Source organism: Odocoileus virginianus, chromosome 5 (genome assembly GCF_023699985.2).
Source record: "Odocoileus virginianus isolate 20LAN1187 ecotype Illinois chromosome 5, Ovbor_1.2, whole genome shotgun sequence".
In the NCBI taxonomy this organism is placed as follows: Eukaryota; Metazoa; Chordata; class Mammalia; order Artiodactyla; family Cervidae; genus Odocoileus; species Odocoileus virginianus.
The window spans coordinates 75,191,981-75,206,581 of NC_069678.1; the positions used below are offsets into that span (position 1 = coordinate 75,191,981).

Consider the following 14,601-nt stretch of genomic DNA (forward strand, 5'->3'; position numbering starts at 1 on the left):
TCTGCAGCTTCTTAGCTCCTGAGACTCCTCATTAATGAACCTGAGGAAAAGGTTACCATCTTGGCCTACTAATGAAGAGCCTTCCAGTAGTCTGACAGTAATTGGTTGGAGGTGCATTTGAGGTTGTTCTGATAGCAAAAGATACCCATGAGCTGGCTAGGGTGATGCACCGCTTACTTGAATCAGGTCTCCTACCTTGGGCACCTTTGAGGACAGTGATGACATCTCCTTGGCATGACATACACACTGTCTGTGTTTGGTTACCTATGGCCTCTTATCTCGCCAATTTGAGCTTTCTGCTCTAATGATAACAAACTGCTATGGGCATTCTGGGATAATAAAGGCTGTTTTCTGCCCCCTTATATGTGTTTATGCTGTTTCCTGGGCCTAGTGTTCTATATGTGTGTGTGCTCACACTTACACTCATACTATGTGTCCTTTTTTTTTTTTAAGATTTATTTCTTTATTTTTGGCTGTGCTGGGTCTTCATTGCTGAATTGGGTCTGCAGTTCATTGTGGTGCATGGGCTTCTCATTGCCGTGGCTTCTCTTTTTGCAGAGCACAGGCTCTGGAACGCTGGCTCAGTAGTTGTGGCCCATGGGCTTAGCTGCTCTGAGGCATGTGGAATCTTCCCAGACCAGGGATGGAACCCACGTCTCCTGCATTGGCAGGCGGATTATTAACCACTGGACCACCAGGGAAGTCCCCCTCCCCACCACCACATAGCTTTATGTAGCTGATATATGCTTAGGAATCAGCTCTTCCAAGAAGCTTTCCTTGGGCCCCAGGCTTAGATAGGTGCCTCCTGTGTGCCTGACAGTCCCCTCACTACCTGCCTTTCCAACATTGTCTATATATCTATCTTCCACACTAGAGTAGGAGCTCCTCAACAGTGGGAACTGCATATGATTCACATCAGTGTCCCCAGTGCCCAGCACAGGATTTGTCCTGCTTGTTGAGGTGAGTTCTCATGACCCTCACTATCCACAGCCCCCTAGCCACACCCTCCATGCTCATTCCTGTCCCCTTCATCCACCTGTCCATTCATTCAGTTAATACTCAGCAAGCCCTTACTCCTCTGGCTAGTGCTGGAGCTAGGATAAATGACATGATCCCTGCTTGGGGAGCTCCTTGTCAGATGGACTTCCACTGTGCAGGGTAAGCTGTGCTGTGGCAGAAGAAGCACAGAGGATGAAGAAGCTATATCTAAACTCAGGCTTAAAGCATAAGTTCATTAGGTGAAGAGTTTTTTTCGATTGTGGCCTTAAAGTCTCCCCTCTCTACTAACTTTTGGAAGCTTATTCCCCATCTCCTCCCCTTCCGTTCTCTCCCTCTGCTGCGCTCCTGCACAGCCTCTCGTTTGCTCTACCTGGGTTATAATATGTTTGTCACTGTCCCAACTGAGAGTGAGACAAGGGCGCATAAGCAATAAGAGCCCTGGCTTATGCTCCGTCCCTGAGCCTCAGTTTTCCTATCTGTAAATTACAAATGATAACCCTTGCCTTGCCCCACTCCCCTCACAAAGTTGCTTTAAATTTGTATTTGTGAATCATTAAGGACTATGCACACGTGAGGGACTGACACTCTGATTGGTGTGTCTTTTCTCCATGATTAGATTTGGTCTTCTTTTGTCCCTGGCACTCAGTGCAAGACATGGTACAAAGTCAGTGTTCAGTAAAGACCTGGTTTGTTGATCGGCCCTGAACGATGAAGAAAAAAAGAGGCTTTCCTCCAAAGGCCCTGGGGAATGATGGAGGGGCAGGGAAGCCAGGACTCAGATGGGCTGGGAAGATAAGAGAAAGGGAATTGCCATGGATTTCACATGCCAATCACTTCACATACTTTTATGCATTTAAACCTTATTCCCATTCTGTGAGGTATATTTACCTATTCCACAAATGAAAAAACAGGCTGTGAGAAATTAGGCAACTTGCCTGAGGTCACACAGCTGGTAGCTGACAGAAACTTCAAATCCAGACTTTCTGACTCCTGGGCTTCTTACCCACTGCCCTCTTGTGCAGTGAGCATGTCCTCCCCTTGGTGCCAATTCCTCATAAGGGATCAGTGCCCCTGGCCTTGATCTGTGTCCCCATCTTCATCCAAATTGATGATTTAAGCCTATTTACTTCTTTACCTATTTTCCCCTTTCCTAGGCAAGCAACATACACTGCCTGCTTCCCTAAACAGTATCACTTGTAACAAACCCGTCAAAGGCCAGAAAGTCAATTTTTATGATATTCATTAAGGACAGGCTACACGCTGAAGAGTCTCTAAAGCCAGCTGAGTTTCAACAGCCTGTGGATAATGAGCCAGCGCCCACTTCCTTCTTTATCTCGTCCTCAATTAGCAGGCATTTCTATAGCTTGCCTTTCTCAGGTCGGGAAGTGGACCCCAGAAGAGGCTGTCTGCCAGAGGTGAGCTAATGTAATTGTGAATGCCTTCAGGCTGGGATGGCCTGGGGAAGAGGAGCCCTGTTTGTGCCTGGGGGGCTTTAGCCCTCTCTGTGGACAATGAGATATTAGAAAGAGGGAGGAGGAAAAAGACTCCCCTCCTGTGTGTATGAGAGGATGATCAAAGAGGGAGAAAGCAGTGAAGTGGAGGTAAAAGGAGTGGATGAAAGAAGAGCAGAGAGAAGCTGTCATTGTAACAAGCAACTTTGTACAGCAATTTATCCATCGTCTGGCTCCATGCTCCCAACTGCTCTTGGCAGGAAGATGCTGTGATTATTCCTATTTGACAAATGAGGAGTCTGAGGCTCAGAGAGGTTAAGTGATTCAGAAAGATAAAGTGACTTGCCCAGATTCAGATACTGTGGTAGACAGATAAAAGCAAAGGAGGCCAAAGATACTTGTAAAGTAAGAAAAAAATATGAGCAGAAAGAAAGGAAAAAGGAAAGTGAAAGGGAGAAAGATGAAGAAATGAGAGGCAGGGCTGTGTATGGACGTGGAAGCCAGCCAAACCCAGATCTAAACCCAATTCCCACTCACACAGTCACGTGACCTTGTGTGAGTTATGTAATCTCTTGGAGCCTTCGTTTTTCTTTTACAAATTGGAGTTGATTATATTTACCTCAGAGGCTATTATGAGGATTAAGTAAGAATATTTGTAAAGCTCCTAGCATAGCATCTGGCATATAGTAGGTACTCAACAAATATTAATGATCCCAAGGAATATGAGGAACAGAAGAGAAAAAGAGCCAAAATGGGTAAAACCAAAGAGGGAAGTTTTTGAGGAGAAATAAAAGATGGACTTGGAAGGAAGGGAAAGAGGAAGGTGGACAGACAAAAGAGGAGGAAATAGGCTGATGCAGGGATGAAACAGAAAGCAGGTTCATGCATCTAAGGACTGCCACCAACCTGGCTAGGACTCCTCAGTTGGGAAGCGGCCACTTTGCCTGAATCAGGAGGACCTTTTTCTCGTCTCCTGGGACAACCAGGTTCTGGTCATTGTCACAGGAAATATCTTTAAGGGTCTTAAGGCACAAAACATAAGAAAGTCTCACGCTTCAGATGCAGTTTTTCCTGGGCCATTTGTCAGGATCTTGTGAGGCAGGAGAGATCCAGAGTAATTCCTGGGAATTGAGGGAGGAGAAAGCCCTCAGAGGGGAGATAAGCCAGTGTGTCTGTGAGTAGAAAGAGCAAATGGAGTTTTACTTATTTGGTGAAGATCTTGGGGTGCCTCCCAGAGTCTAGACTAGAGCTGGCCAGGTTGCAGTAAGCGGGGGGCCCAGGAAAGAGAAGCAAAAGCCCTGGTCAAAAAGGACAAGCTTAGGCTTCTTATACTGATGACCTTGGGCAGGTCAGCTTTTTTCTCAGAGCCACAGAGTGGGTGTTAGTGAAATGGAGAGGGTCTGCCTGGACCCTCCATCCCCCGGGGTGACATAAGGATCAAATGAAATAAGGCATTCAATCAATGCTTTGGAAATGGAAGTGTTGTATATACATAGTCACGTAGTCACTCTCAAAAAACATCTAATTATTACTCCCACGCTGTCTCACCCCATCAGGTACAGGAGTGTATACTTTACCTGCATTCTCTTGTTTAATCCTTGAAATAAATCTATGAGATAGGTGAGATTATCCCAATTTACCAACCAGGGAATTGATTCATAAAAAAATAGGTGACTTGCTGGGGATTACACAGCTAGTTAATGATAGAGCCAGGAACAATCTGACTCAGGATCCTGGGTCACTGAACCATTTCCTTCAAGCAGAAACCTCCTTGAAGCAGCAAGTCCTCCTTGCTTCAAAGCCTGAGCACTGGCTATATTAATGCAGAGTGTTCTATCAAGGGGGCATGAAAGGGAAGGGAAAAATCCTTACTGCTATCTCTCTTCTCTCTCTTTTTAAAAATTTTATTGGAGTATAGTTGCTTTACAATAATATGTTAGTTTACACTGTAGAGCAAAGTGAATCAGCTGTACATATACATGTATTCAGGCTTCCCTGGGGCTCAGCCAGTAAAGAATCTGCCTGCTATGCAGGAGACCCAGGTTCGATCCCTGGGTCAGGAAGATCCCCTGGAGAAGAGAATGGCTACCCATTCCAGTATTCTCCAGCCTGGAGAATCTCAGGGATGGAAGAGCCCAGTGGGCTACAGTCCATGGGGTTGCCAAGAGTCAGACATGACTGAGTGACTAACACACACATACATGTAGCTCCTCTTTTTTGGATTTCCTTCCCATTTAGGTCACCAGAGCATTCAGTAGAGTTCTCTGTGCTATACAGTAGCTATTCATTAGTTATCTATTTTATACATAATATATGTCAATCCCAATCTCTCTTCTGTCTTCAGGGTTTGACTTCTTTGAAGCCAGTGCCAAGGAGAACATCAGCGTGAGGCAGGCCTTCGAGCGCCTGGTGGATGCCATCTGCGACAAGATGTCTGATACTCTGGACACAGACCCCTCCTTGCTGGGCACCTCCAAGAATACCCGTCTCTCAGACACCCCACCTCTGCTGCAGCAGAACTGCTCGTGCTAGGCCAGGCCCACCGTCCCGATCTCCTTTCATTGTGGCCCTACCCCCACTCTGCTTCCCTGTTACACTCTGTCCACCCCAAGTTGAGTTGCTGCTGTCCCTTGCCTGCAGTGGAGGCGGAAGCATGGCCCTGGGGTTCTCTACGGGTGGCCCCACTCACAGACACTCAGCACTAGACTAACTAGGTTACAATGTGGGCGGAGATTCGTTTTACGAAAGTTGACTCCACTTTACCAAGGCAATTCACTACAGGGACTTGGAAAAGCAAGTCTCTTCTCTGCCTTTAAAATAAGATTCTCTCCCTCGACCAAAATTTGACACACCCTTGCACACTTTTCAGGGCCTGGCTAACTGTGTAAAGTGAGACACACCTGCATAGCTAATCTTGAAAAAAAAAAAAACACTCCTTACACAGCCTGCTTTTTTCATATCAGGCTCCCTGTGGAGCTTCCTCTCACCACTAGACAAGCCTTGTTTCTCAAAGCCCTCATCTGTTACCACGGATGCCCAGAGGGCTTGGGCAGTTGCTGTGGTGACAGGCCAGAGCTAATCTCCAGAGAGCTCAGCTTCTCTAAATGATGCTGAAAGAGCAAAGGCTGAGTCAGGAAACACACTTAAAAGAAAAAGATTATCCCCTGCAAAATGTCAAAGGTTCCTGCTATATAGAAGAGCAAATGCATAAGCTCGAGGAAGACAAAAAGAGAAACACAGGCAAAATCAAGAAATGGGTCACAAATGTCTGATTTTCCTGCTTTCCAGTGGGTTCTCCACTGTGAGAACTCCATGACATTGGTCGTTGGTTCTTAGGCTCCCAGAATCTAAAAAATTTACAGTTGGTGGGATCCCAAATTTTACCAAGTCTCACTAGTCAATTCCAATCTTCATATCTCTGACAAGTGGCTGTCAAGCCTCACAGTCAATCTCTTCTAAATCATACTTCCTAGGCAGGGATGGGAGCTCAGTTTCCACACCATCTTTGGGTAGCTCATAATCAGAAAGTTTTCCTTGCTTTAAGCTGAAATCTGCCTGCTGGAAATTCTTCTTCCTCTTCCAACCCCATTTGTAGCATCTCTGTTGTCAGATACTTCACAGTCTCTGCTCCCTCTGCCATGTGACCCCCTTAGATGATTTGAGAACAGATACCATGACCCCTGGAATCTGCCCTTTTTTTAAGTCAATAGGTCTCATCCCATCTGCCATTCTTCTTAGGGTCCTCTCCCCATCCTGCCTTTTCCTCCAACCTGTCTTTCTATCACTCTTTAGTAGTCCAGCTGAAAAATCTGATTCAAAGCAGAATAAATCTTAAGTGGGCACAACCCTGAAAAAAAAAATGGGAAAAGTGAACTCAGAGGTCCCTCATTCTCCTGAGAGTGAAACTTTGGTTTCTACCCAAGAGCTGATGTGAAACTACTACTTCATTAAACACCTGAGGAAAACAAAACCAGAAAACCCCTCTGGTACTGGAAATGAACCTAATGCATTAGCTCATGGTTCTAGCTTGTTTGGACATGTTTGATTTGTTACTGAAACAATGACGTAGAGCTAGCAGTGATTCCTGAAAATCTTTCATTCAGCCCTGGCCTGAATCTCGTTTTTTTCTGTACTAAAATGCTGCTTCAGAATTCAGTGGAGGAGGTGGGAGAGTCTCTCCCAAATTTTCCTTCCATTCTGAACACAGTTTATTGTCCTGGGAAAGTGCATTAAAGAACCCTTCAGGTTCAACTCTGTGGAGAGGTTGCCTTCTGTGACACAGTGCAGAGGATAGCACTTTGAACTTGGAATCAGGAGACTCAGGCTCTGCCCTGAAATCAGGAGACTTAAAAACTTTGTCCTATGATTCTGGACCAGTTCCTCCCCATCAGTGAGTCTTGAATTCCCACTTATAAAATGAGGGAAGCCATTTGGGAAATCTTTTCAGTCTTTTCTGGCACTAATAACTCTGACAGCCTAATTTTCACCTTCAATATTTCAGTTGATCTGCAAAATAAACCCAAGAGATGAGGATTATCACCCCAATATCACTGTATCCAACACTGATATAAGTAAGCAAGTGATGCTTACTCAATACTAGGTGTTGCTCCAAGCACTTAATGTGTATTAACTCATTTATCTTTCCAACATCTTTGTGAGGGAGGCACTATAATCCATCTTGTTTAAAGACAAGGAAATTAAGCAACAGATAGGTTCTCTAGCTTGTCTAAGGTCACCTAATGAGTAAATGGTAGAGCTGGGGTTCAAATCCAGAAAGTAGGCTCCAAAGTCTGTGCTCCTCACCACATTCTGTAGCACATTTTTATAGATAAACTGTGATCAGAAGAAGTTAAGAGACTTGGCCAAGATCACACAACTAGTAAGGGTTAGAGCCACAGTATAATTCAGCCCCAAGGCCATCAGATTCCAAGTCCACTGAAGAAAAGACGTATCTCTAATTCGTTAATAAGTTGTTCAGCTACTCAGCCTAATCTGAGGTGATAGCTGTCTAACACTTCTGGCAAGGAGTCTCTGAGGAAGCCCAGGTCCCATGGGCCTGAGCAAAAACTGCCCAGTGTTTCTGAGGCTTAAGTGCTGGTATTTCTTGTATCTGCCTCTGTCAGGCAATTTTTATCAAGCTCCAAAGCAGTGCAGTGAGTAGCCTGCCTGTGTCAGCAGTGGGTCATCTTGGGAGGTGTAACTTGATAACATTCTCTGACTAAGGAAGAATGTGGCCCCTTCCCAGGGCAGTGTTTCTGGATGTGCTTTTTACAGTATAAATTCCTATACAGGTCAGGAATAATTATTATTTTTCTGGGCAGTCACACCCTTCTACCCCAGTATTAGGATTTCAGACCAAGCTCCTCAGGACCCCTGGGTTTGTTAGTACATGTATCCAAATCCTTTCTCTCCTACTGAGTATCCAGGCAAAAATTGAATTTTTCACCTAAAGATTGTCAAAATCCTGAAAACTCAGGAGCCAGTTCAAGGGAACAAGCATCTTCACAATAGACGGAATCAGCAGTTAAATATAATAGTGGCAAACGCTTCTACAGGCAACAGACAGATCTGCTTGTTAGATGGCAATTCCTCAGCCCGTCTCTGTGACCTCGTTTCTGCAGAGTGAAGGCAGCAGCTTCCAGCTGACTGTGGTGAATGTTCATCAATCATGGTAATAGTGCAATTAGGTTCAAGCTGCATAATATGTGTTATGGCAACTTGTCCCAGTTTTCATTTCGCTTAACATTCCAAATAAAAGGAGATTAAAAGAACCTCTTGACCTCTAAAAATGCAAAAGTCGGCCAAAAGTGCAATACAGTATTGTAGCTATTTACAGGATCTGGTTTAAATGCATGTGTATCTGTAAATACAAAGTGATTGGTGACAATACTGTCTTCTCAGTCTGTAGCATTATTAACTTCTAGGCGGAGCAATGCAGTAGATTGTACTGAATGGTCACAGACTCATTAAATATTGTATCTGGAAGGGAGTTGAGGAAATCTTGTCTGGGCTCCTCTTGGTACAAAAAGGAAGGTGGAGGCCCAGGGAGGGGGAGGAAATTTCTTCAGGCCACTCTGAGTGAATTTGTGATGGAGCCAGGACTAGGTCTTGGATCACCTCTAGGAAGAAATTCACTTCTGTATCTACTATAGGTCTGGCACTATTAAACACTGAATAAATATACATGAAAACAAATGGTCCCTGCTTGCAGGTACCTGTAGTCTAATGGAGGTGCTTTTTTTTTTGAAATATCATTCTCCTCAATTTGACAGGCAAGGAAACATAGCCTTGAGAAAGTTAACATGCCAAAGTCATTCATTTACTAACTGAACCCACCTCTGTCTGACTCTTGCTCTTTCCATTTTCCTCTTCAGATTGTGTATTTAGGATATTGGTAGTAACAGATTTCCAAGGATTGTCAGAGTTAACAGCCTCACTTGGGGCATTTGTTTCACAATTGCTTTGTGACTGCAGCCTTATAATGTCCACAGAATGATATGAACATTCTCCAGACATGACTTTCCCAGTTATACCACCTGCTCTTGCCCCAAGCTCCTTGCTTATGTATCAAGTTTCTTAAAGTGTCTTGAATAATGTTTATTTGTTTGTTTGACAACCATTTGGTGTAAGTAGAAGGAATTACAGCAGCAAGTGTCCTGGAATTTCATTAATTTCAGATTCCCCATCCCAAACCTACACTTGATTACCTGCTACTGCTGAAGAATCAAGCAACAGCCTGTGACTGGGAGTGGCTGTGAGAGGCAGGTCCATTGGATACAAATACTGTTAAGTGATGTTTTTGAAAGCCTGGATCCCTTATATGAAGTAGGCACAATTGAAATATATTCTTTCAACAAATTAGTGTCTAGTATGTGCCAGGATACAATCACTGGTAAACTAGACATAATCCTTGCCTTCATCAAGCTTATAGTCTAACAGCTTGTTGTTTAGTCTAGACATTGTAAAATAATCACCAAAATATAATTACAAAGCACAGTGAAGGAAAGCTACATCATTCTATGAGAACACATAACTCTGAAACCTGTCACCTTTGTGGAGCTATTTCAGGGACTTCAGGAAGACCCCACTGCCCCTGGCCATCACTACATTTCTCAATTAAGCTTTCATCTTTTAGTTTAAACCTTTGATGAAACCTGATTGAACACAAATCCTCCAAAAAGAGTAAGAAGGAATTCCCTGGAGGTCCTGTGGTTAGGACTCTGACTTCAAACCCTGGTTGAAGAACTGAGATCCCACAAGCCATGTGGTGTAGCCAAAAAAAAAAAAAAAAAAAAGTGAAATATAGAATAACTGTACTTGTGAAACATCTGTAGACTACCTTATTCAGAGTTAATTGTCCTCTGAGACACATAACAAACCACTCCAAAATTTAGTGATTTAAAACAATAAATGTTATTTCTCATCATTGCCTAGAGATAGGTAGATGGTTCCTTTGGCCAAGGCTGGATGGTCTAGAGTGGCTTCATTCATGTGTCTGGAGTCCCAGCCTGAGAGGACTAAGGTGTTGAGATCTTATCTCTCCATGTTTTCGTTCTCCGGAAAGCAACCCAAAGTTGTTCACATGGTGGTAGAAGTTTTCCCAGCAGCATGAGAGGGCAAGCTCCAATGCAGAAGCATTTTTCAAGCCTCTGTTTGTATCATGTTCGCTCATGTCCAACTGACTAACAAGTCATACGGCCAAGCCTAATTTTAAGAGGTGGAAGAATAGATGCCATCAAGAAGAGCTGCAGAAAATTATGGCCATCTTTCAGCCTACCAAAGGAAATAACCCTAAGTCATCCGAAACTAAGTCTGGTAAATTTTCCTGGGACCTAAAACCTGGCTCTGAAGATAACCAAGGGAAATGACACAGTGGTTTACAACAGGCTTATTTCTCATCATTTGTTTAGTTGTCCAAAGGGTATACTTTGGAGCAATCAACACATCTCATGGAGTTTAGATGCTTGTTTAACAGTTCATTTGGTTAGTTCTTAGCTCCCCACTGAGGGATGAGTCTGTCTTCTCATTCCATGGGATTCACTGTAATAATGATTGTGATTCCCATCTGAAGTTCCTGGCTGGAAGCCCAGCAGAAGGATTCAGTATATGCAAAAGAGATGACTAAAAGAACAGTTGATCCCTCTGCTCTAGATATACTTTCTTCCTTGAAGCCTCATCTACTCCTGAGGCTTTAGGTGCCACATCTTTGGTGATGACATGTATAAACAAGTGCCTAATATACATCTCCATGTCTCAAACTTACCATGTCCAGGAACTCTTGATTCTGCTCCAAATTTATTTTAACCCTAGTTTTCACAGAAATCTTGGTATAATTCCTAATTCCATGTTTTTCTTTTTCTTAGTGTTGACATCTAATCCAACAAGTCCTGTGATTCTCCTTCTAAATGCTTCTCAAGTCTTCCCACTTTTGGAAGTAAGGCTTCTCTGATAGCTCAGTTGGTCAAGAATCCACCTGAAATGCAGGATACCCCAGTTCAATTTCTGGGTCAGGAAGATTTACTGGAGAAAGGATAGGCTACTCACTCCCGTATTCTTGGGCTTCCCTTGTGGCTCAGCTGGTAAAGAATCTGCCTGCAAAGTAGGAGACCTGGGTTTGATCCCTGGGTTGGTAAGATCCCCTGGAGAAGGGAAAGGCTACCCACTCCAGTATTCTGGCCTGGAGAATTCCATGGACTGTGTAGATCATGGGGTCACAAAGAGTCTGACATGACTGAGCCATTTTCACTTTCATGGCCATGACATTGGTCCAAGGCACCATTGTTTCTCCCCTACCTAGGAGCTAATACAGAGCTTGTAGCCACTTTCCCTACTCCATGCTTACTCACTTATGGTCTACCCTCCACACAACAGCAAGTTTTTAAAAATATAAATGAATGAGCATTCAGTAACACTGAAGTCTACTTCAATGCCAGACATGAAAAGAATCTAGAGACTTCCATTATTATTAGTAATCATTATTTTATTGATTCTCGTTCTAGCCCTGAATCTGTTCCTCACTTTCGGCAGGATCTCTGGTAAATAATTTCTTTTGATAGTCAGCTATCATGTTTCCCCTCATTTCTTCCGAAAACGGCAACTTCTTCTTTTGTAGTACTACTACTTCCTCATCCAAACCAGGTGATTCTAGTGAAGACTGTCGGCAAAGGGGGCATGTGATCAAGTGGGGCCAGTCAGAATCCTTCCTTACAAATCTTTTTAGCTGGAGCTATTTTCTCTCCTTTTGAATGGCAAATATACAGGGATGTGTGCTCTAAAAATGATGGTGTATCCTCAACCCACATGTAGAATACCACTCTGTAGTAAGAGAAAACAAGCTCATCACGCAGAGAGATGCATAGATTTAAGAGAAGAGAGTGTGTCTTGTGGATTTCTTATTGATTCTGGCTTCTTGAGGCTTGACTGGTCACCACATTCTTTGATTCTGCTAGACACCTCACTAGTTTCAATAAAGTTCCCATTGAGCTTTGCTCATTGGAGTTAGGTTCTTGTCACTTGCAACCAAAGTATATACTTTCCTCTTTGGTTCTTAGTTTTCTTACTGCTCCAAATTTTTAAACACCAAGACTTCAGAAAATCCCATTCCTATGGGATTTTCATTTCTTATACCTGAATGCATGAGGAAGAGGGATTTTGCAAGGTAAAAAGCAGTTCTCCATGATGTCATCTCCTGATGATAGCACAGGCAAAGGTTACTATGGTTAGGTCACTGATCCACAGAGTGTCTGGCTTCCCAAGCACCCAGAAACTACACAAAACATCTACCACCACTGCTGCAAGTTCATATCTGTTCCTATTTCTGTGCCAACTCAGTGACAGCCACCATCTTGAGAGAACACAGTTGAATGGACTGAGTTGTATGGCATATGCCTTCACCTGCTTCTCTTCTTTCATCTCGAAGTGACCAAACAGCAAATACCCAAATAGGAAATCTCTTGAAAAGAGACTTGATTAAATGAGTTTCCTTTGCTTGATGTAAAATTGTGCCATAGAAACTCAAAATAAGTCAGTAAGTCTCCGAGGAATGTAATTAGAATTGCATCTCTTCCTAGGGTTCACCAATGGGCTGGGATAAAGTTAACAGGTTGTGCAACCTTAGTTAAGTCACTCCCTATCTCTGAGCTTCATGAGCTTACAGCAGATGGTTTCTTCAGGCGCTTTTGGCACAAATACTCTATGATTTTATGCCCATTTTCTGTAAGAGCTGCAAGTGGCAAACAAGATTTTGGCAGGGAAATGTTGACTATGAAAGCCTCTTCTCTTCTTGGGTATAATTAAAACAGCCAAGGCTACGTGACCCCCCTCATCACACAACCAGGTTTGTGACTCTTGTTTCTGAGGCTGTCAGAAAGCATCTTAACAATTAAGTGCATCTGGATGGTCCCTGACTGCCTGTCCCAAGTCAGAGTTTCCTAAAGGGTCACAAGAGGAAGAGAAGAAACAAGAATCTCTGGGGAGACTTATTAAGAATGCAGCACAGACTCATGCATTTTGAGAAGAAATACTAGGGCAGCCAATGTTTAAGAGCCATAAATGCATTCCAATTCAAGGAGGACTATTTTATAGAGCACTAAGTGGATGCCAGACTCAGCTGGGTCAGATCTTTCTGAGGACAATCTCTATCATGCAGCTGGGATCCTGGACTAAACTAAAGGGTCGAGAGATTTGCATATGCTGAATTATCTTCCAATCCCTCTAAACTTCAGACCACAGAATGAGGACCGAATATGCAGTATGGTGAGTGGTCTAAGACGGCTTGTAGTTCAACAGACCCAGTTTCAATTTGGTTCTTTGTCATTAACTAGTTGCATGACTTGGAGCAAATTACTCTCTCTCCGTGCCTCAATTATTTCATATGTAAATGGAAAAGTAATTCTCTCCTCAAGAAACTGTTGAGAGGATTAAATGGGAGAATAGTATAAATAAAGTCTTTAGTGCAGGGCCTAACACACAAAGTAAGTGCCAAATGTGTGGTGTTGCCAGTTGTGCTGCAGAAGGTCATCCCAATCGGGCAAAGCAGGGAGAAAATCCAACTTAGGATCTTTGTAAGGGCTCTTGGAGCAGAGACCAGAAAGACCCTGTGTAAACACTATGAGCAACAGAGCAATGGGGGTGGGACAGGGCCTATGAGGAGGAGATGGAGCCTGAACTTGGAAAGTGGATGGAGAATCTCATTGGGAACAAGGGAAGAGAATCCAAGAAAATGGCTTTGAACAGTTCTGTTGCATGACCTTGTTGGGCTGGCTGCCCCCAGACACCTGACAGAATGTAGAAACCAGCCTCCAGAAGTGAAGAATAAGCCAAAAATGAGGTTTAGTGTTCTGGAGCCTCTGTTAGAGATTTCCTCCAATGTCCAGGAAACCAGGATCCTGGATACCTGGGTTTGAGTCCTGCCTTTGCAATATACTAATAGAGTAACCTTGGGCAAAGATGTGTGCGTGCAGGCTAAGTCGCTTCAGTCATGTCCAACTCTTTACAATCCTCTGGACTATAGCCTGCCAGGCTCCTCTGTCCATGGGATTCTTCAGGCAAGAATACCGGAGTGGGTAGCCATACTCTCCACTAGAGGATCTTCCCGACCCAGGGGATCAAACCCATGTCTCTTACATCTCCTGCATTGGCAGGTGGGTTCTTTACCACGAGCACTGCCTGGAAGCCCTTGGACAAACATGTATTCATCTGTAACATGAGATTAATAATTTTGCCTACTTCACAAAATACCTGTGGCAGTCAGATGAAAGTACATTTTAGGAACTGCAGAACACTGGGGGCATCTATGATGGAACCACTGTGAAGGGCTGGGGTAGGCAACAGGTGGCATTCATCATAGAATGAAACTGAGCATACCCCTCCCAGAGCCATTTCCAAAGATCCCCTCCTCCCTCCACCTCCTTTCCCCTTCCCCTACATTTTGGTCCCTCACATGGAAATATCAGAGCCAGCATGCCCTACACCCAGAGGTTTGGTCGACTTCAGAGAAACTTCCAGAGGCTAAGAGCACTGAAAGGAATTAACCAGTGCATGTGGGACTGAATGAGATCAGTGAGCTGAGACTGGGGGGGGACCCAGGAGGGGCAGACAGTGGAGTCCATATGCACTGTGATTAGAATAGCATAACAGAAATCACTAGTCA

General features: G+C 43.8%; 1 protein-coding gene across 4 annotated transcripts in view; it reads left to right on the forward strand.

Annotated features, from left to right (window-relative positions):
* Positions 1-8,676, forward strand: part of RAB3B (RAB3B, member RAS oncogene family) — a 74,653-nt gene extending 65,977 nt beyond the window's left edge. For all 4 annotated transcript variants that reach the window (XM_020869372.2, XM_020869387.2, XM_070468174.1 and 1 more), the window contains exon 5: positions 4,795-8,676. In XM_020869372.2, coding sequence (XP_020725031.2) covers positions 4,795-4,982 — 188 coding nt within the window. In that variant the 3' untranslated portion in view covers positions 4,983-8,676. The remainder of the gene's footprint in view (positions 1-4,794) is intronic.
* The last annotated feature ends 5,925 nt before the right edge of the window (positions 8,677-14,601 follow it).